We start from the raw sequence: 21,548 nt of genomic DNA on the forward strand, positions 1-21,548 counted from the left end.
CACCATTAAAGGCAGAACAAAGAAACTGCTCTCCAGGGTGAGTGATTTGGAAACAACAATGACATAAAGTATTCCAGAGCAGGGCAGAAGGATGATGGATACAAAACTGGGACATTTCCTAGAGTGCTCATGACACCTAACAAGCTTCACAGAACTCAGATATGGATGCACTCATTTTAAGAAAAGAGGAACACAGAATAAGGAGTATCTTTTTCAAAGAGCAACTGGCCTTGGGAAAGAGAGAGTTGCTAAAAGAGGCATTAAGCAAGCCATTGCTGTATTAATGGGAGCTGGAAGGAACGGAGGCAGAATGGTAGAGGGCTCCACCGAAAAGGGCCTTGAGTTTCCTTTATCATAGGTACCACAAACCCAGAGAGAAGAATCCTACAGATCCCAAGATGTCCAGAGGAAAACAACTCTCCAGCCTCCTAATATCCTGTATTCTAGTGCTGCATATCCTATTTTCAAATCTAAATCCCTTCTGTCGTAAAAACTGGAGGAAAAGTGCCTCTGATTGTTATCATTATAAAAAAACTATCTGTTAAACGATCTCACGAATACAGAACGCAAAACCACTTTATATGACTGATTAGATTTACCCTCACAATATCCATATAAGGCAAGAGAGAGACAGACATTATCCTTATTTTGCCAGCAGACAAGCAAAAGCACAGAAAGTTAAGTGATTTGCCCGATTTCAGAAAAAATTTCATATAATCTTCTAATTCTTTTGGTATTCAGAAAAACTCCAGAAACCTAGGTTTTTGAGTGGATTTGGAAGAGAGGAGAGTGAGGTTATAGTGAAAACACTAACCAGGAAAGGATGAGAGGGATAGAGAATATCAAAGGTAATTAAAGGCATAAAAGTATTTAGAAAGGCATAAAACTTCTAGGAAGAAGTCACAGTTAAGAATACAACCTATATGGGGAGGGAGGAGGGTTCAGGATGGGGAACACGTGTATGCCTGTGGCAGATTCATTTCGATATATGGCAGAACCAATAAAATATTGTAAAGTTTAAAAATAAAATTAAATTAAAAAAAAATACAACCTATAATTTGAGAAAATTTAAGTTAACACTGCCAGAATATTTCAACATAAAATGATCTTCTTAATTCACTGCTTGTTAGGTACAGAAGCTAGATTCTGAATCATTAATGAAGTATATAGAATTGTTATCTCTTCTGATGTATTATTACATCTATGATTTTTTCACTCTCACATTTTAAGAAATATTATCATTAAGAACTTAAACTAATCATAAACTACAGTCAAATATTAAGTCAATCAACTCTAAGTTGGTAATTTAGAGTATGAAGTTAAAATAAATAAGGATTTCTGTTCTATATAATGTTATTTTCCAAGAGATGTCTGGTTAATTTATTTCATTTTTGTCTTTTTGGAAACATCCAACTGAAGTTTCTCAAGTGTCTATTTAATCTCTATTTAACCTTTAATTCCTGAAGTAGACCAAAGAAAATAAGTACCTGCATCTTTGAATCTCAAGCCAACTTTTATTTACTATAATTAAGCACTATCCATTTTCACTTAAGGAATCTTCTTCTGAAAGTATTGTCATTTTTGGTTTACTTGCAATTTTAACTTTTTTTCTGTTTTCATTGTAGCAGAATACTAAAACTTAGATTAATGCTAAATGAGACTTTAAGAACATTTCATAAAGTGTTATTACTTATCTGGAAGTGTGAAGTAGATTTGGGGGAGGTTTTCTTTAAGGAGGGTTAATGGAGCTACTCCACGTTCAAGGTCAGGAGGGGTGGCCTCGTCCAAGGTAAGGAGCAGCGGCTGTGCTTTGCTGGAGCAGCCGTGAAGAGAACCCCACGTCCAAGGTAAGAGAAACCCAAGTGAGACAGTAGGTGTTGCGAGAGGGCATCAGAGGGCAGACACACTGAAACCATAATCACAGAAAACTAGTCAATCTAATCACACTAGGACCACAGCCTTGTCTAACTCAATGAAACTAAGCCATGCCCGTGGGGCAACCCAAGACGGGCGGGCATGGTACAGAGGTCTGACAGAATGTGGTTCACTGGAGAAGGGAATGGCAAACCACTTCAGTATTCTTGCCTTGAGAACCCCATGAACAGTATGAAAAGGCAAAATGATAGGACACTGAAAGAGGAACTCCCCAAGTCGGTAGGTGCCCATTATGCTACTGGAGATTAGTGGAGAAATAACTCCAGAAAGAATGAAGGGATGGAGCCAAAGCAAAAAAAATACCCAGTTGTGGATGTGACTGGTGATAGAAGCAAGGTCCGATGCTATAAAGAGCAATATTGCATAGGAACCTGGAATGTTAGGTCCATGAATCAAGGCAAATTGGAAGTGGTCAAACAAGAGATGGCAAGAGTGAATGTCGACATTCTAGGAATCAGCGAACTGAAATGGACTGGAATGGGTGAATTTAACTCAGATGACCATTATATCTACTACTGTGGGCAGGAATCCCTTAGAAGAAATGGAGTAGCCATCATGGTCAACAAGAGAGTCCAAAATGCAGTACTTGGATGCAATCTCAAAAACAACAGAATGATCTCTGTTTGTTTCCAAGGCAAACAATTCAATATCATGGTGATCCAAGCCTATGCCCCAACCAGTAACGCTGAAGAAGCTGAAGTTGAATGGTTCTATGAAGACGTACAAGACCTTTTAGAACTAACACCCAAAAAAGATGTCCTTTTCATTATAGGGGACTGGAATGCAAAAGTAGGAAGTCAAGAAACACCTGGAGTAACAGGCAAATTTGGCCTTGGAATACAGAATGAAACAGGGCAAAGGAACGCACTGGTCATAGCAAACATGCTCTTGCAACAACACAAGAGAAGACTCTACACATGGACATCACAGATGGTCAACACTGAAACCAGATTGATTATATTCCTTGCAGCCAAAGATGGAGAAGCTCTATACAGTCAGCAAAAACAAAAGTGGGAGCTGACTGTGGCTCAAATCATGAACTCCTTATTGACAAATTCAGACTTAAATTGAAGAAAACAGGGAAAACGACTAGACTATTCAGGTATGACCTAAATCAAATCCCTTATGATTATACAGTGGAAGTGAGAAATAGATTTAAGGGACTAGATCTGATAGAGTGCCTGATGAACTATAGACGGAGGTTCGTAACATTGTACAGGAGACAGGCATCAAGACCATCCCCATGGAAAAGAAATTCAAAAAAGCAAAATGACTGTCTGAGGAGGTCTTTCAAATAGCTGTGCAGAGAAGAGAAGAGAAAAGCAAAGGAGAAAAGGAAAGATATTCCCATTTGAATGCAGAGTTCCAAAGAATAACAAAGAGAGATAAGAAAGTCTTCTTCAGCGTTCAATGCAAAGAAATAGAGGAAAACAACAGAATGGGAAAGACTAGAGATCTCTTCAAGAAAATCAGAGATACCAAGGGAACATTTCATGCAAAGATGGGCTCGATAAAGGACAGAAATGGCATGGACCTAACAGAAGCAGAAGATATTAAGAAGAGATGGCAAGAATACACAGAAGAACTGTACAAAAAAGATCTTCATGACCCAGATGATCACGATGGTGTGATCACTGACCTAGAGCCAGACATCCTGGAATGTGAAGTCAAGTGGGCCTTAAAAAGCATCACTACGAACAAAGCTAGTGGAGGTGATGGAATTCCAGTTGAGCTATTCCAAATCCTGAAAGATGATGCTGTGAAAGTGCTGCACTCAATATGCCAGCAAAATTGGAAAACTCAGCAGTGGCCACAGGACTGGAAAAGGTCAGTTTTCATTCCAATCCCCAAGAAAGGCAGTGCCAAAAGAATGCTCAAACTACCGCCCAATTGCACTCATCTCACACGCTAGTAAAGTAATGCTCAACATTCTCCAAGCCAGGCTTCAGCAATACATGAACTGTGAACTTCCAGATGTTCAAGCTGGTTTTAGAAAAGGCAGAGGAACCAGAGATCAAATTGCTAACATCCGCTGGACCATGGAAAAAGCAAGAGAGTTCCAGAAAAACATCTATTTCTGCTTTATTGACTATGTCAAAGCCTTTGACTGTGTGGATCACAATAAACTGTGGGAAATTCTTCAAGAGATGGGAATACCAGACCACCTGATCTGCCTCTTGAGAAATTTGTATGCAGGTCAGGAAGCAACAGTTAGAACTGGACATGGAACAACAGACTGGTTCCAAATAGGAAAGGAGTACGTCAAGGCTGTATATTTTCACCCCGCTTATTTAACTTATATACAGAGTACATCATGAGAAATGCTGGGCTAGAAGAAGCACAAGCTGGAATCAAGATTGCCAGAAGAAGTATCAATAACCTCAGATATGCAGATGACACCACCCTTATGGCAGAAAGTGAAGAGGAACTAAAAAGCCTCTTGATGAAAGTGAAAGAGGAGAGTGAAAAAGTTGGCTTAAAGCTCAACACTCAGAAAACTAAGATCATGGCATCCAGTCCCATCACTTCATGGGAAATAGATGGGGAAACGGTGGAAACAGTGTCAGACTTTATTTTTTCTGGGCTCCAAGATTGCTGCAGATGGTGATTGCAGCCATGAAATTAAAAGACGCTTACTCCTTGGAAGGAAAGTTATGACCAACCTAGATAGCATATTCAAAAGCAGAGACATTGTTTTGCCAACAAAGGTCCATCTAGTCAAGGCTATGGTTTTTCCAGTGGTCATGTATGGATGCGAGAGTTGGACTATGAAGAAAGCTGAGCAGTGAAGAATTGATGCTTTTGAACTGTGGTGTTGGAGAAGACTCTTGAGAGTCCCTTGGACTGCAAGGAGATCCAACCAGTCCATCCTAAAGCAGACCAGTCCTGGGTGTTCATTGGAAGGACTGATGCTGAGGCTGAAACTCCAGTACTTTAGCCACCTCATGTGAAGAGTTGACTCATTAGAAAAGACTCTGATGCTGGGAGGGATTGGGGGCAGGAGGAGAAGGGGACGACAGAGGATGAGATGGCTAGATGGCATCAGTGACTCGATGGACGTGAGTCTGAGTGAACTCCGGGAGTTGGTGATGGACAGGGAGGCCTGGCGTGCTGCGATTCATAGGGTCGCAAAGAGTTGGACATGACTGAGCAACTGAACTGAACTGAACAGTAGCAATGAGCACACATAACACCCATATCTTAGTTTCCAAATACCATTCCACAATAAAACCAGGGCTGAAGTAGAGAGGCTGGAATATTTTGCTGTGACAAAAAGCAAAGGCATATTCAAAAAATTATGGAAAGAAATGAAAATGACACAGGAGCTACTTGCAAGTGTTCCCACTAGCCATATTTGACATAATTTGAGCACCAAGAAGAATAAGGATAGTAATTGATAACAACTGAATAGTCAAGGCTCTGGTTTTTCCAGTGGTCATGTATGGATGTGAGAGTTGGACTGTGAAGAAGGCTGAGCACTGAAGAATTGATGCTTTTGAACTGTGGTGTTGGAGAAGACTCTTGAGAGTCCCTTGGACTGCAAGGAGATCCAGCCAGTCCATTCTGAAGGAGATCAGCCCTGGGATTTCTTTGGAAGGAATGATGCTGAAGCTGAAACTCCAGTACTTTGGCCACCTCATGCAAAGAGCTGACTCATCGGGAAAGACTCTGATGCTGGGAGGGATTGGGGGCAGGAGGAGAAGGGGACGACAGAGGGTGAGATGGCTGGACGGCATCACCGACTCCATGGACGTGAGTCTGAGTGAATCCGGGATTTGGTGAAGGACAGGGAGGCCTGGCATGCTGCGATTTATGGGGTCACAAAGAGTCAGACACGACTGAGCGACTGAACTGAACCGAACTGAACTGAATAATGAAAAAATTCATGGGTCCAGAATGATTCTAAAAAAAGAGAACAGAGCTCCTCTTTACAGAATGCCAGCAAACATGCAGAAGGAATGACAGAATCTGAAAGGATACTTTTACAACCACGACTGAAATAATTAGAGTAAAAATTATCCATAGATGTTAAAACTTTCACTGGGTGTAAATTTGTTAGGAACAGAATATTCAGAGAGCCTCAATGTGTCACCCCATGGGGTACTTACTCATTACAAAGAGAAGGTGCCGTTCAGTGGAGAAATCGGGTAGACTCCTTAATCAAGTGATCAAACTTGGCACCACCAATTACAGAATAAACTAACATGTGCAATAGGAATGTCATAATACATGATCACCTATGTAATATTTTTGCCAAAAAGGTTTAACCAGCATCTAATAATGAGGAAACTTCAAATTCAGGTCTACAAAAAAAAGTAGGTCTAGAACTGTTCTAAGGAATGTCATCTAAATGAAACATCTATGATTGGCTCTGGATCCAAAAAATCCATAAAAATCATTTGGAGATAATTTGGGAAATCTAATCATGGACTGTTTGCTACATACTATTATTGTACCTATGTTAAATTTAAGTGTGACATGGCATGCATGCTAAAGTATGTAAGTACAAAGAGCCATTATATCTAGGTTACTTTCCAATGGCTCACTAATTGTGTGTGTGCGCGCAGATAGTGGTGGGGAGAGAGAAAGAGAGGGGAAAGAGTGTATGTAGCATACCTGCAAATGTGTAATATGTTAACAATTGTACATGAAAAGTACATGGCTATTTACTGTTGCTATACTTTCAACTCCTGTGTAGACTTGAAATTTTTCAAGTACAAAAATGGGAAAAAATGTATAAACAAATGTAGTATGATATGCATACCTTGACAAATATTACTGAATTACTCTGACAAATATTTCTTAACTTGTGGGCTTCAGTGTACTTAGTGCACTCTAGAGAAGGGGTAAGGAACACGTGCTGGAGTCAGAGCCCTGGGTCCCAGGTTCACCTATGCAGAGTATACAGCTCTCTCTGCTCTGAAATGAAGACTACAGGTTGAACCAGAGGAAAATGTCAGCACTGCCATTTTTTACTTAAAAAGTAGTAAGCCAACAGGGTGCATATAGAGTTTACCCATAGGTTTATGGGGATGATTGAATGAGAAAATCCAAATAAAGTACTTAGAACAGTACCCACTTCACAGTAAGAGCTCAAAAAAAAATATCTATAAACAGAATTATAAGAACAACAAAGACGAATTGCTACAGTGTCTAAGAAACTGTATTAAGGACTAGGGATAATAAAATCAGTAAGAGGTCAAGTCCTCACCCTCAACTAGGAAGTCTAGTAAGGAGAGAGAGAAGTAAGCAAAGATATCTTAATAACAGATATATGTAGAGGATACAGGAGAGGAAGCGGTCAATTACATAGGTTTAAGGGAGTCAGAAAAGGTTTTGGAAAGGAAATAGTGCTAACAGATTTCTTTCAAAAAAAGAAACTTATAAAACACCGATAGCATAATGTAAGAATTCGTTGAGATTATGATGAAACACAGACTTCCAGGTGGCGCAGTGGTAAAGAATCCACCCCTTAATGTAGGAGATATAAGAGATTCAGGTTCAATCCCTGGATTGGGAAGATCCCCTGGAGTAGGAAATGGCAACCCACTCCAGTATTCTTGCCTGGAAAATTCCATGGACACAGGAGTGTGGTCGGGCTACAGTCTGTGGAATTGCAATGAGTCGGACATGACTGAGCACACAAGCAAGCAAGCAATGATGAGAGACATATTAGGTGAAAATTATATTTGTTTTGGCTAAGGAGATGATGCTCTAATTTTGAATAGGGGTACTGAGCAATCATCAAAAAAAGGCCAGAAAGTGTTAAACTAACCATCACCACTTCCTTCAGTGACCAAAATCCTTACGTTTAAAGGAGAATGAGTTGAGCCATTTATTAACCATTTTAAGATGGAACCAACTTTGTGACTGTACACAGAAATGCAGGATGTGAAGCATTTTGTCAGTGCGGCTCACTTTTTTTTTTTAAAGGAAAGCATTACTTCACTAATTGTTCCAAATTTATCTGATGGAGGACCTTACACAGAAACTTGGAAACAAATGTCCATCAAAAAGGGATTGCTTAAATAAGTGGTGGCACAAGGGTCTTGCTGCCTCCAGGATTGTGGACTTCAAGTCAGGTATCATCTGCTGTTAGAGGGACCTCACTAAAAACAGGCTTCACCATGATTTCACCATGCCATTCTCCCCACACACTCACTGACTCCCCTTCATGTTTACTTGGAGCTCATCACGCTGGTTCTAACTTTTTGTACGGCATTCAACACCACATTTCACAATCTGACTCCTGCCTATCCCACCAGTCTCCTCTCCGGTCATATCCACAAACAGACCAACTAATGGTAGTTCCCAGGAAATCACATACTCCAATACTCCCACGCTTTTACACAGACTGCTGTTCTTCCCTTTGTTTGCTGGACTAACATCTAGACAGTTTCAATACTCAGCTTAAATAATATTTGCTTTAGCCCTTAATTCTGATTTTGGGGCCCTCCTCAGCACCTTCATAAACCTCTGTGCATAACTCTGCCATAAATTATATATATATGTATGTGTGATTCACACACACACACACCATCCTATAGTATCACAAGTATTATTCTTACCTAGCTCCTTCTCTAGACTTTGAGCTCTTTAAATACACAGTATCTGCTCTGAAATTTCACACAGTCTCCTAACAAAGACAGGCATGACAGGTGTACAAGGTGTTAAAAGAATATAGAAGAAAGAATTTCTCAGCAGGCAGGCAGGAGTAGGGAAAATGTCAGGAAAGGCTTGCAAGAGGAAATGTGAACTGAATCTTAAAAGATGAATAGGAATTCACCACGTGGATGGGTGAAGGGCCTTTTATTCAGAACAACCAGCATAAGCAAAGCCAGAGGCGCAAGAAGCAGCAGAGGGTCTGGCAGCACAAGGGTAGCCCACTGTGATTGTGTCCACAAGGCAAAAGAGAGTCCTTCTAAGATAAGGCAATCACCAGCTTAAAGACTCTCATACTCAAAGAAACAGTATTCCATCCATAATGGCAAACAATCAGTCGATTGTAAGAAGTAGATGTCACAATCAGACAATGCTTTATGTGTTTTCAAGCGTGTACATTGATTTAAGAACCTTCCTCAAGTGTTAAGATCTTTTATACAATATGTGGTAAGGTCATAAGAAAGGCAGACAAATTAAATACAGTTATTTCCTCAGTAAACTGTCTTTCCTAAAACTACAATCTGCTTAGTAATATTACATCATGTTCACATTTTTTATTTCTTTTATATAGAAGTGCCTGGTCCTTATACCTTCAAAGTACTGACTGAGCTAAAGAGGTATAAGACACAGTCCCCAGATTCATAGAACTAACAGTCTAGCATAACAAATGATATAGAACCACAAATAATCCCAACGTAGAGCAGGATGAGACAGGTGCCACGCCAGCATTATAACTCAATGTAGAGAAAGAGAAGACTTCCTGTCACTAAAGTCAGGAATACAGAGTGAAGGCGGCATCTGAGCCAGGACCCGAGGCAGGGCTGAGTCACAGTATGTTCTAATAAGAAAGAACATACACTTCTAACATGCGTGTGGGCTTCCCCAATGGATCAGCTGGTGAAGAATCTATCTGCAATACAGAAGCCACAGGAGATTGTGGGTTCGATCCCCAGGTCAGGAAAATCGCCTGCAGTAGGAAATGGCAGCCCACTCCAACATTCTTGCCTGGAAAATCCTATGGGCCGAAGAGCCTGGCAGGCTACAGTCCAAAGGGTCACAAAGAGTCAGACATGACTGAGAGACTAAGCACGTATGCACACACACACATGCACACACACGCACACAAGTGTGGCTGTTCATTCCTAACAACAATTCACTTTGAGTATCTGCTTAGAATTAAAAGCGATAGTGATGGGATACAGAAAAAGTTAACCAAAAGGGGAAGAAAGATAGAATGTTTTAAGAGAGTGGTTCTCTTTTTCAGCCCTTGATATAAACAAATGTTGAATTACTCATTTCTTTTGGCTAAAGGCCAAAATGGTAAACTGGAAAGAAACTTTGTCAAGAACCGAAAACTGTCAAGAGAACATTTCAGCCCACATGCAATACAGTATTTTCCCTCTCCCACATTCCTCGGATATGTTTAATGTTATTCTTCTATGGAGGAAGTTGTGAGGATTATTAATGTTGACTGAAGGTGATGGTGGGGAAAGAAGGTGCGAGCAGGACAGAGGTGAAGAGATCATTCAATCAACCCCAGCCGGTGCCCCACTCAGACCCGCCCTGGAGCTCTAGGCCTGGAATCCACCCACGTATCACATCTCTCCACTTCTGAGTCTCACAAGAACTTCATCAATGTCACATCCAACGCTGAGGTCATCCCCTGAACTTTCTCCACCAAATCACACACCAGAAACCCGGGCATCGTCCTTGATTCTATCTTCCTCACACCATTCTCACACCATCTGCTATCATTTCACCGAATGTGAAAAAATAATTACTAAACCAAGTGCTTCACATTTTTTCATTTGATCTTCATAAAAAAAAAAAAAAAAAAAAAACCCTATAAGGTTGAGTTCTTATCTATATTTTACCAAAAAAGAAGCTATTTCCCAGAAAGGTCAGTTAAGTTTCTCAAAAACACAGGTCTGGTAACAGCTGGGTCTGACCAGGAAGACTGAACTCCCCGCCCCTGTCCTAATACTCACCCCTCCATCCTTTCTTTTTTATTATCCGTCAATCCCTATTTTTCTCTGCTCCCACCAGTGTCGCTTAAGATAAAACTCGGATGTCTCGCCAGGTTTACTGTAACAGCCTCTAGCCCTGAGCCTCAAAAGGCTCTCTCTTAATTGCCAACCAGCAAAATGTTCAGCGAGTGGCCCCAGAACCCAAGTGCCTACAGATCCTGGCGTCTGTCCTGAAGCAGTGAGTCCTATGGGAGTGCCTGCTTCATCCAACAGGGCAGCACCAGGCAACTCCAGCCCACCAATTCCTTGTAGCAAGAGGAGCGACTGATTTATTAACAAAGCCTGATCACTTTTCCTTGGAAACACTGGAACCTATTTTAAAAAACGTTCAAGCTCTCTGTGAGCAAAACTACATTCACCTGTATGCTAGATTGGACCCGCTGCATGCGTGTATGCTTAGCCGTGTCCGACTCTTTGCAACTCCATGGACTGTAGCCCATCAGGCTCCTTCTCTCCATGGGATTTTTCAGGCAAGAATGCTGACCCATTAGAACGAGCTTATAACTTCTGAAATATAAATCTGATTGGGTAATTCCCCTGCTTAAAATATACACAATGCTCCTCTACAGCCCTGGGATAAACACTACTCTAAGATGCCATCAAAGGCCTTCTGCAAGTCAGCTCATTTCTCCCTCTCCCACAGCATCTGTCATCACAAACCCTTCAAACACACACCCCAATGCCCAGATGAAGGTTCTTACATTTCCTGGGATGTGCCCCTAACTCTGGCTTCTGAGGCTTCAGTGTATTTTTTTATCTGGCCCGGTGTCCTTCACTTGACTTAACCCTGAGGATACAGCTGGGCCACCAGCCCATCACTCTTGGCTGGGACACTGCCCACTGTGATGGGCTTTCACAGTGCTTATCTCAAAGCACACCTGCATCAAAACACACCTCTCATCCAATACTGTCTTCATCTGCAGGCCTTCCACATGGACAGGGAATGACATCAATGCCTGTAGCTTCATCTTACTGATGTCTGCAGTGGTTGGCCCAGAATGAGACAGGGGATAGCCCTCAGTATGTAGCTACTGAATGAATGAATCACCTGAAGCCCACTGAGTCTGTGAAATCTTCCCTGCTCCACTCTGGCAGAAGTAGTTCTTCCTCTAAACAGCCTCAGCTCTTTAATCCCTAACTCTTGCCTACTTTAGAATCCAGGAAGGAATAAGAGACAACCATCTTATCGAAGGGCTTCCCTGGTGGCTCAGACGGTAAAGCATCTGCCTGCAATGTGGGAGACCTGGGTTCGATTCCTGGGTCGGGAAGATCCCCTGGAGGAGGAAATGGCAATCCACTCCAGCACTCTTGCCTGGAAAATCCCATGGACTGAGGAGCTTGATAGGTTACAGTCCATGGGGTTGCAAAGAGTCAGACAGGACTGAGCGACTTCACTTCACTTATCAAATCAGCTCCTCCTAAGCAAGAGTCCGTGTTTTACTAAACTTGGATTAAACTTTTACTAAAGGTCTCTCCCCCAGCCCTTAACTTAGCTCCTTACCTTTAGTAAGCTCTCAAATGTGTGTCAAATAAATCTCTAAGTAATTCTACATGTAATTCTACAATTCAATTCTTCCAGTTCCTTTTTCCTGGGCTAGGTAACCAAAACCGTACCTCATTCTGACATCTGCAAATGGATGTTATTAAAGAAGTGGAAAAGGAATGGTTCAGAAGCACAGGCAGTTATCCAATGACAATTTTTACTTTAGACATGAATAATTTGAGAAATTTTCTACTATTTCCAATGGATTATTTCCAAATGATGGGCATGGTAAACAAAATGTAATTTAAAACATGCTATATACCAAGGATGCTATCATGGACCCTGGTAAAACACCATTTCAAAGTTCAAACACTTATCAAGAACTGTTCTTCATGAGAAGGAGGCTTTCTCCTTATGGCCAGCAACAATCCTGCCAGTAGGTTTAAAGATTAGGAAACCGTGGCTCAGAAAACTTAAATAAAATATCTAGTATGTCATGGGAGAAGGCAATGGCACCCCACTCCAGTACTCTTGCCTGGAAAATCCCGTGGATGGAGGAGCCTGGTAGGCTGCAGTCCATGGGGTCGCTAAGAGTCAGACACGACTGAGCGACTTCACTTTCACTTTTCACTTCCATGCACTGGAGAAGGAAATGGCAACCCACTCCAGTGTTCTTGCCTGAAGAATCCCATGGACAGAGAAGGCTGGTAGGCTGCAGTCCATGGGGTCGCACAGAGTCGGACACGACTGAAGCGACTTAGCAGCAGCAGTATGTCATAGTTGGTGAGTCACAGGAAAGAGTCCTGAACCCACATGTGTTGGGGACAAAACCCAAATTATATTCTTTGGCACTGACTCCTTAACTTCAGCCATAGCTCTGATAGTTAATCCTATAGCTGACAGTAAATAAAAGATACACATGCTTTGATTTTTTAAGTCTCTCTGAACAGAAAAAGTCTTAACATTTATTTCTATAACTATCAAGCTTGTTCCCAAATGGTTTTATTAAAATCTCCCCTTAAAGACACTTTCTCTGACATGTAAAAATATAAAGTACATTGTCTTTTTGGTACCAAATCCATAAAACAGAATTACACATATTTCACCAAAAATTTCCAGTTAAGTATCATAAGGATGATTTGTCAGGTGACATTGTTCATTTTCAAAAATATTTAAAACAAGAAATTCCTTATGCACCAAAATCATAGCATGAACACTCCTAGGTGCTAGTACAACATCTTACATATGCTATACAATAAAAATATTTCTTACCTGATTTTTCCATGGAGAATTAATGAATACGAGACACAATTCCCTCAGGTTAATGATAGGATGGTGTTAGTAATTTCATTTGGTGGATTTTTTTTTTTTTTTTTTGCTTCTTTAAGTATTAAAAATATAAACTGTCCTTTAGGTTAGAATGGAGGTCAATTTATTAGATTCGTAAAACAGAAGAAAGGAATTATAAACTGAAATGGAAAAGTTTAATGTAAGAACTGAAAACAAAATTATGAACAGAATAAACACATCTCTAAGGAATACAGCTTCCCCCCAAAAAGCAACTCAAGAACACAACTAGTGTTAAGTTTTATTAATAACTTTACAAAGTTATTATTTAGAAGTATGCCTTTCAAGACATAGATTAGCTGAAATTATTTCAAAAAAAATGTTCATCTAACCTTTGAGCTGGCACCTTATCCTGGCTATTCTCTGCCTTAAGACGTAGAAAGCTGCAAAACAAATGTCCAAAAAAAGAAATTCCAGATCTTTTCTCTGTAAGGAGGCTGGACTTGGGTATTTATCAACTTGTTACATTCCCGGAGACTTACATATTTGCAACTTTCAGTGCTTTTCTGAAACAAACAAAAAAAATCTAGGACATGTTCAAAATAGTAATATTTTAGTCACCATTTTGTCATTAAAAAACATTCTGTAACAAAAATATTAACCAATAATTGAAGTTGTGCTATTCTTTCATAGTTCAAATTCTAAATTAAAATATTTCAGACCTCAACGACATTGTACCTTCCAGTCCAATTTTTAATCTTCAGAATATTAATGTTTGGTTCCAAGAGACAGTATCCTTTTATTTAAATGAGTATTGGACAAAATATCTGAAAAAAAATTAAAACTTTTGATCAATTAGTAACCAAGGCTGGTAGTTTTTTAAATTGATATTTTTTTTACTTACCTGTTTCTTACATACTGTGTTTCCCTTTTCTCTCCAACTTTGAGAAGGGAATATTAAGGTTTTTTTTTCTTTTCCTTCCACAGCATTTTCTTCTTGCATGGCTGCTTTGGTTGTCAATAGCAACAGGAATTAGAGGGAAAGCTCAGCCATTTCACTCGAAGATACAAATAACCCAGTATAATGAAAGTAAATGGAAGAAACTTGAAACACTACTAGTAATGGTCAGGGTTCGACCAGCCTAGAAATCCTAGAGGTAAGGGAAGAGATGATTTTATTACTTCTCTTTTGGATCATGCCTTTATAGCATAAAATATTAGTCTTCTTTAAAGCATAAAATATTCACTTTAACTGTCCATTTGTGTTATTTGTTTGTATAATTTAAAGCAAGGTGAATAGAGCCTTCTTTGGGGTAGTATCAGAAGAAAAAAACTGTAAGTCCAATTTGACTCAAAGTAGCAGTTTATCGATCCAGAATGATTGTTTTATACTTTTAAAGGCACACATAACATTTGCTTTTTAGAGTATCATTTTCATGTTCATTGGGTTTACAAGTTAGCATGTTGTTTTTGTTATTGTTCCTAACTTTAAAAGAACTCCTGATCTTGATACATTTCTTAAAATAATGAAATATATCAGGCACAATCTAAGCAAAAAGCTGAAAATATATCGAAGCATAAATTGCAAATTATATTCTGGATCACATATTAAGGAAAACCAGGACTATGGTTATGTATGAGAAGGAAAAATATAAAAGGATACTGTTTCTTTAATACTCTTTAAATGTCAATTTTGAATAATCTATCAAGAAAAAATCTTAAATGATTTAAAATAAAGGTGAAATAAGCTAATAAAGAATAGCAAACATCATTATTTTCTAACTAGTTATGTTAGTATCAAGCAGCCAAACAGTTCTGTATAGTTTATTTTTGTCTCATAATATCTTAGTTGGGTCACATTTCTCCTACTTCACTTAAATCAGTGTTGACACACATAGATTTAGCAAGTTTTATGGTATTGGTATCTACACCCATTAAATAAGACTTCCAGAATGAAATTTTAGCCGAGGTCCCATATTCTAAAATTTGCATTTTAAAACTATACAAAACTGCATTTTAAATCAAAGCAATGTTAAACTTGGAGTAATTATTTCCAGGAAGTTTCTGTAATCTATTCTCTAATGATGTGTAAGGAAATGTTCATAGGCAACCATCACCACAATTTTTGTGAAAGCTGCCAAAATAAAAATGCCCTACATGTATTTTTTGTGTGGTATAAACCCCACAGTGAAAAGCACTAAAATAGGATTCATTCGTAGCACATAATATAGAAACGCCTGTCCATTTTCTCCTGATGATCAGTTTTCCAACAGCCGCTATAAAAAGCCATAGTGTTTAACACATGCAATTTTGCCAGCTCCAAGCCACCCAGTGAGAATTCTCAACTGCAGAAGTCTCTCCTGAGACTTGCCCCAGACCACTGCTTCAGTTCACCTGAGGGTTCCCAGTGACACTGTGACTTTACAGACAGGTCTCCGTGATTATTAGGCATCCTTAAACATCATAAGCACTCTGATGACTTTATAAAATTGTAACTAACATAAACCAGAGAAGCTAAACAATTTGGGGATGTCTTTTCTTGCCTGCTAAACACAGGTCACAGATTTGGAGTCCATTCTGGGCCCTGGACAGAGTTAGGGAAAATAAGGGATAAGAAACCCAAAGGAATTGAGCCTCTGTATTATCCAAAGGGATCCCTATCTTATGGTGTATCATCACACAGCCTCTGAAGCATGATACACGCACTTCCTTCAAGGCGATAAATCCAGGCTCCCAGATGAAAGGGACTGGTCCTCCCAGACTTTGCACCTCTATCTTCCAACCCTAATCTCCAGCTGAAAAAAGCAGTAACTCTAAGATGTTCTCTATGTCCCAACCCAAAATTTCATGTATCTCTCATTGTCAAAAAAGTTAATATTGGCCCAGGAAACACTATTTATAGACAACTCTCCAACTCTGCATGTTTATTAAAGCAACATCAAAGACAACAGATCCCATGAATAGAATTTTGAGTAACAATCTGGAATCTTTCCACTCTTTTATAAGTATTTAAGTTACAAAATTCATCAAACCTCAACACAAGATTAGAGAACAGAACATTTAACAAATCTACAAATTATCTCTTCATAATTTTGTATTTTCTCCCCCCTTTTATTTTTTTTTTTTATCCCCGCCCCACCCCTTTTCTCCCCCCTTTTAATTGTTTAAAAAACAAAACAAAAAAACCCCACAATTCTGCCTTAATTAGGAAATAAGCTATGCAGGGGGATATCTTAATTTTGGACCATACACAAAGATGTAATGAACTTTTTAATTCATCAGTGATTTAAAAACAATCTAAGGGACAAAAGAACTTGAAACTAACCTTATCAATATGAAACACCATGAAATATTTATGTAATCAGATGAACTTAGGACAATTTATCTAGTAGAAACTATCGCCATAGTAAATTATATAAAATCATGTACCCTAACCCATGTATATTAAAAAAATACATGTAAGCTGCAATTTGTGTTTTTCTATTACTTGCTATTTGTTGGCATGAAAGCATTTGGACAGTAGATTTCAAGTACCTACAAAACCTTAACAGTGAAAGAAAACAGGAGGTCACAAAGGCTTTAGAAAAATATTTTGGGTGGCATGAAGCTATATTCAGAAAGTCTATCCTAGGAGTTAGTTTCTGTGCTAGTTAGTTTCTCTGACCGTTTAAGGATTTTTCATAGAAACTGAGTTTGAAAACTCTGATCTATGAAAACAAGGCTAAAGTTTTATAAAACAGCATTGTTTTCAGCAAAGTTAAGCATAAATCCAAAAATATTAGTTTCTTCATTTGTGTACATCAGTGCAAATTTTAACTGTGATGACATAGTTCCTAAAAGTTGAGAATAAGTCAGTAATATTTACAAAAGACAACTTTAACCTTGTGATTTAATGATGTTATAATAGGAAAACAATGTCAGATTTGGAGAATTTATATCGTTAATCTACAGGACAGTTAAAGACATATTGACCAAATTAAATGTTCAGTTTTAAATTTTATTTGATTCTAGAATACCCTCATTTGAATCATCTACAGCAAATCTTTAGTCTTAACTTGTATTTCCCTGGCATCTAGTACCTATGAAGACTGTCTCCAGCCTTTGGTTAAATATGGCAAAAAAAAAATGAGGGCTTCTAGCTAAATATAATTAAAAATAAAACTGTTTCTTCTACAAAATCAACTACAATAAAGCTAAGAAGCCAACTTAATTATTCATAGCTCTTTTTGCTTCAATCAGATAAAAATAACAAATTGACTTGTGCTTCATAGGCTAAGGTAAAACTACAATTCTTGAGAATATTTATGAAAGAATATGTAATAACACATGGGTATCTGACATTATTTTAACATATAATAATACTTTATCACATCTAGGCTATAATGTATTCCTTTATGCTGGCTTTGTTAGGAATTTTATTAGTAATTATATTATGACCATAATTATCTGAATTAGGCACTAGCAGTAACTTGAGTGGTAAAACTGGAAAATTTTAAATGAAGCTTTAGTGCATTAAAATGCACTAAATATAATTTAAAATGCACAAGCTTCTTTATATTTGACATTACTTAACTGAACTCTGTACCTTGCAATGCACCAGTTTTTAAGTAACTGGATTCATATTTTGCAACCAGTTTGCTCTGGTCAATTTCCAGGGATACACTGTCAATCCCATTAAGCCTATGCTAATGAGTTGGTGATGGACAGGGAGGCCTGGCCTGCTGCAATTCATGGGGTCGCAAAGAGTCGGAAACGATTGAGCGACTGAACTGAACTGAACTGAACAGTATTTTGCTACGGGCAGTGATTGATACCACTTTTAAATTTTTTCAAGCCAAATTATCTTTGCTTAATTCTTTGAGAACTGATCATTTATTAATCCCCACAAAGAAGTGTAAGATCTTGGCCCTGGCAATGTAAACTCCTTGGCTCCCCTCCAGGTTGATACAAGGTGGCAATTTTTGGACAGGTTAGATTCTCGGTTGGTGCTGATCTTTGAGGAGAGGCATTCAAAACCCCTTTCTGTGTTTCTCCTAAAGAGATGGGGGACTTACTGGATTGGTGCCCTCTCAGGATTCATGGTGAGTCCTCTTCTTTTTTGAGAGAGAGACAGAGTGATTCTCCTGGGCACATGTGTCCCAGAGTTTCAGGTTCCAGTGCCACTGGAGCTTCAGGAGTGCCTGAGAATTAGCCTTTCCTCATGTGTGTGTGTGCTAAGTCACTTCAGTTGTGTCTGACTCTTTGTGACCCCATGGACTGTAGCCCGCCAGGCTCCTCTGTCCATGGGATTTCCCAGGCAAGAATACTGGAGTGGGTTGCCATTTCCTCCTCCACAGGATCTTCTTGACCCAGGGATCAAACCCACATCTCTTATGTCTCCTGCACTGGCAGGCAGGTTCTTTACCACTAGCCCCACCTGGGAAGGCCAGGCAGGCTTTCCTCAGGCCCCAGTGAAGTTAAGTTTATGTCTGGATGGTGACCTGAGACCCTGCTTTGAGTCTATTCAGGTCTAAGTAGCTTATTTAAAGCAGCCTTCCATGAGATCCAGGTGAACTAAAATAAAAACTAAGAGTCATTTTGGCTCCTCTGCACATGTATAACAATCAGGAGCTTTGGGGAAATGAACACTGGTCAAAGATTTTGTTGTTTCTTGGCTCACTGGCCCTTATTCCATGTTACAGCGTAAGTAGGATAAATGATGCGTTCATGCCTCACCACTTATGCCAAGTCATAATTTGCACAAAAAGGAGAAAGTACATACAAAATGATAATGACTTTCACACTGATGTTCAATGAATACAAAAATAATAACTCATTAAAATTGATACAAAAAAATTCTCCCACTGATTTCTTTGCAGAGCCTCTTTATAGTGGATCCTGCTGCTGCTGCTGCTGGTGCTGTCGCTTCAGTTGTGTCTGACTCTGTGCGACCCCATAGACGGCAGCCCACCAGGCTCCCCGGTCCCTGGGATTCTCCATGCAAGAACACTGGAGTGGGTTGCCATTTCCTTCTCCAATGCATGAAAGTGAAAAGTGAAAGTGAAGCCGCTCAGTCGTGTCCGACTCTTAGCGACCCCATGGACTGCAGCCTACCAGGCTCCTCCGTCCATGGGATTTTCCAGGCAAGAATACTGGAGTGGGGTGCCATTGCCTTCTCCGATACTGGATCCTAGGAGACATCTATCTGTATTCCATTCCCAGTGCCTCTAGGTACCAACTCCATCAACTGCTGACTGATCTTAAAATACATGGGCTAAAAAAGTAAAGATATATGGTTAGCTTTTAATTAATATTACAGAAAACCTGACATTGTTAGAGATCCTAACTTGAAACTGTCTGGTCTAACCAAAATCTAATTGGTTCATCCAATTAGTCCATCCAAAATCCCATAGTTAACCCATTGCTGCCAGATATTCTGAAATGAATCAAGCTGAGCCATCAGAAAGCTCAGTGTGTGACTCAAATTATACCATATATATATATTTTTTTAAATTATTTTCCATTATAGGTTATTACAAGGTATTGACTATATTCCCTGCGCTATGCAGTAAAACTTTGTTGCTTGTTGAAATCTAGCATTCTATTCATGCTAAGGCAAACAAACACACAAAAAAAGGAAAGAATTCTACTTTTTAAAATTTAGCAATGTGTATCTTTTTGCCAGTTTTTCTAAATGTCCCATGGACATCTAATAACAACATATGAGAAACAAAATTTTAAATATATTTGTGTAAGATATAAGATTAATATAAATTAATATAAATAGAAATCTATTATGTTTAAATTATTAATGACATCATTCAAGATGCTCCTATTCTTATTCTTTCTGTACCTGATAAAATATTCGGAGAAATGTTAATGTGTCTTACTCTGATCATATACTCTTTTCTTTTCCCCTAATTTCTTCTGACTTTTGCTGTATGTATCTTTTGTTCCTTTGTTGTTAGGTGTCTAATGGTTTATGATGTCTATCTTCTTCATACATTGTACCTTTTATCATTAAAAATATTCATCTTTGTTTTATTTAAAAAGAAAGAAAGAAAAAAAATGGACAGCTCAGTGTGTATGTTTCTTAAGCTGCATATAGAACAGTTTTCTACGAACTGCACTTCTCGAGTAAAGGCCTCATCTTAGGCTGGCCTTCTTTTTTGGAACAGCTTCACAAAACCACCACTATTTCATGGTAAAAATGTTGCTGTGGCCCCTTCCACTCCATCATTCACCCCTCTTCTCTAAATACCACATGAAAGTCTTTCAGAACTGTATGTGGTAAAAGCCATAATTTCCCCCAAATAACGGGCTTGCTTCTTCCCTAACAAACAAGAAGAATTATATGAGCAATGAAAATTCCCTTTTCTCTTTGGCTAGGAAAAACTAAGAGCCAAATTGTACAACAGAATTTGACTCCTATGGCTTACGTGTCTGCATTTATTAACTCTCCTCCCATCTTACATTTTGTTCTACCCTTTTTTCTTCCTCTAGACTTTGTTAATTCTATTTTCCTATTTTAAGGCACTCGTTCCTGGAAACCACATCCTCTTCCAAACAAGGTAGGACATAAAACCATAGAAATAAATCCATTCTGCTTGTCTTTTAAGGTATCTTCTAAGGAGCCCAAAATAGAAAGTGACTGAATGGAAGGTTTACGCTCAGTAATATTATCCATGACTTAATCTCCTTTAAGTTACATGTTTTATACAAGAAATTTTATAAAAAAATAAAATGAGAGCTATTTAGTAACTGTACTTACATAAAAACAGAATGACTCTCCAATTCCCCCACATCTGTATGTATACAATAGTGATGATGAATATGTAAAGATATTCACTACGGCTTATTTTGTAAAAACAAAGCACTGAAGACCATCTAAATATACATAAACAGGGGGTTTTTTAATTAATTAATTTAAAATTAATTATGGTGCATCCACATCCAATTTACCTTGGTTCATAGACCTAAAATTCCAGGTTCCTATGCAATATTGTTCTTTACAGCATCAAACTTGACTTTCACCACCAGGCATGTCCACAGCTGAGCAGCATTTCAGCTTTAGCCCAGACTCTTCCTTCTTTCGGGAGCTATTTCTCCACTCTTCCTCAGTAGCATACTGGACACCTACCAACCTGAGGGGCTCATCTTCTGGTGTCATATGC

General features: G+C 38.9%; 1 protein-coding gene across 6 annotated transcripts in view; it reads right to left on the reverse strand.

The window, feature by feature from the left end:
- NPNT (nephronectin) overlaps positions 1–21,548 on the reverse strand; it is a 96,615-nt gene that overhangs the window by 62,345 nt on the left and 12,722 nt on the right. For 3 of the 6 annotated variants that reach the window (XM_027543903.1, XM_027543900.1, XM_027543898.1), the window contains exon 3: positions 13,788–13,838. The exons of 2 other annotated variants lie outside the window; for them this stretch is intronic. In XM_027543903.1, the coding sequence (XP_027399704.1) occupies positions 13,788–13,838 (51 nt within the window). Of the gene's footprint in view, positions 1–13,380; positions 13,409–13,787; positions 13,839–21,548 lie in introns of those variants that run through there. One more of the 6 variants, XM_027543902.1, reaches the window with a different exon arrangement.

The sequence above is a fragment of the Bos indicus x Bos taurus genome, chromosome 6 (genome assembly GCF_003369695.1).
Source record: "Bos indicus x Bos taurus breed Angus x Brahman F1 hybrid chromosome 6, Bos_hybrid_MaternalHap_v2.0, whole genome shotgun sequence".
NCBI lineage: Eukaryota > Metazoa > Chordata > Mammalia > Artiodactyla > Bovidae > Bos > Bos indicus x Bos taurus.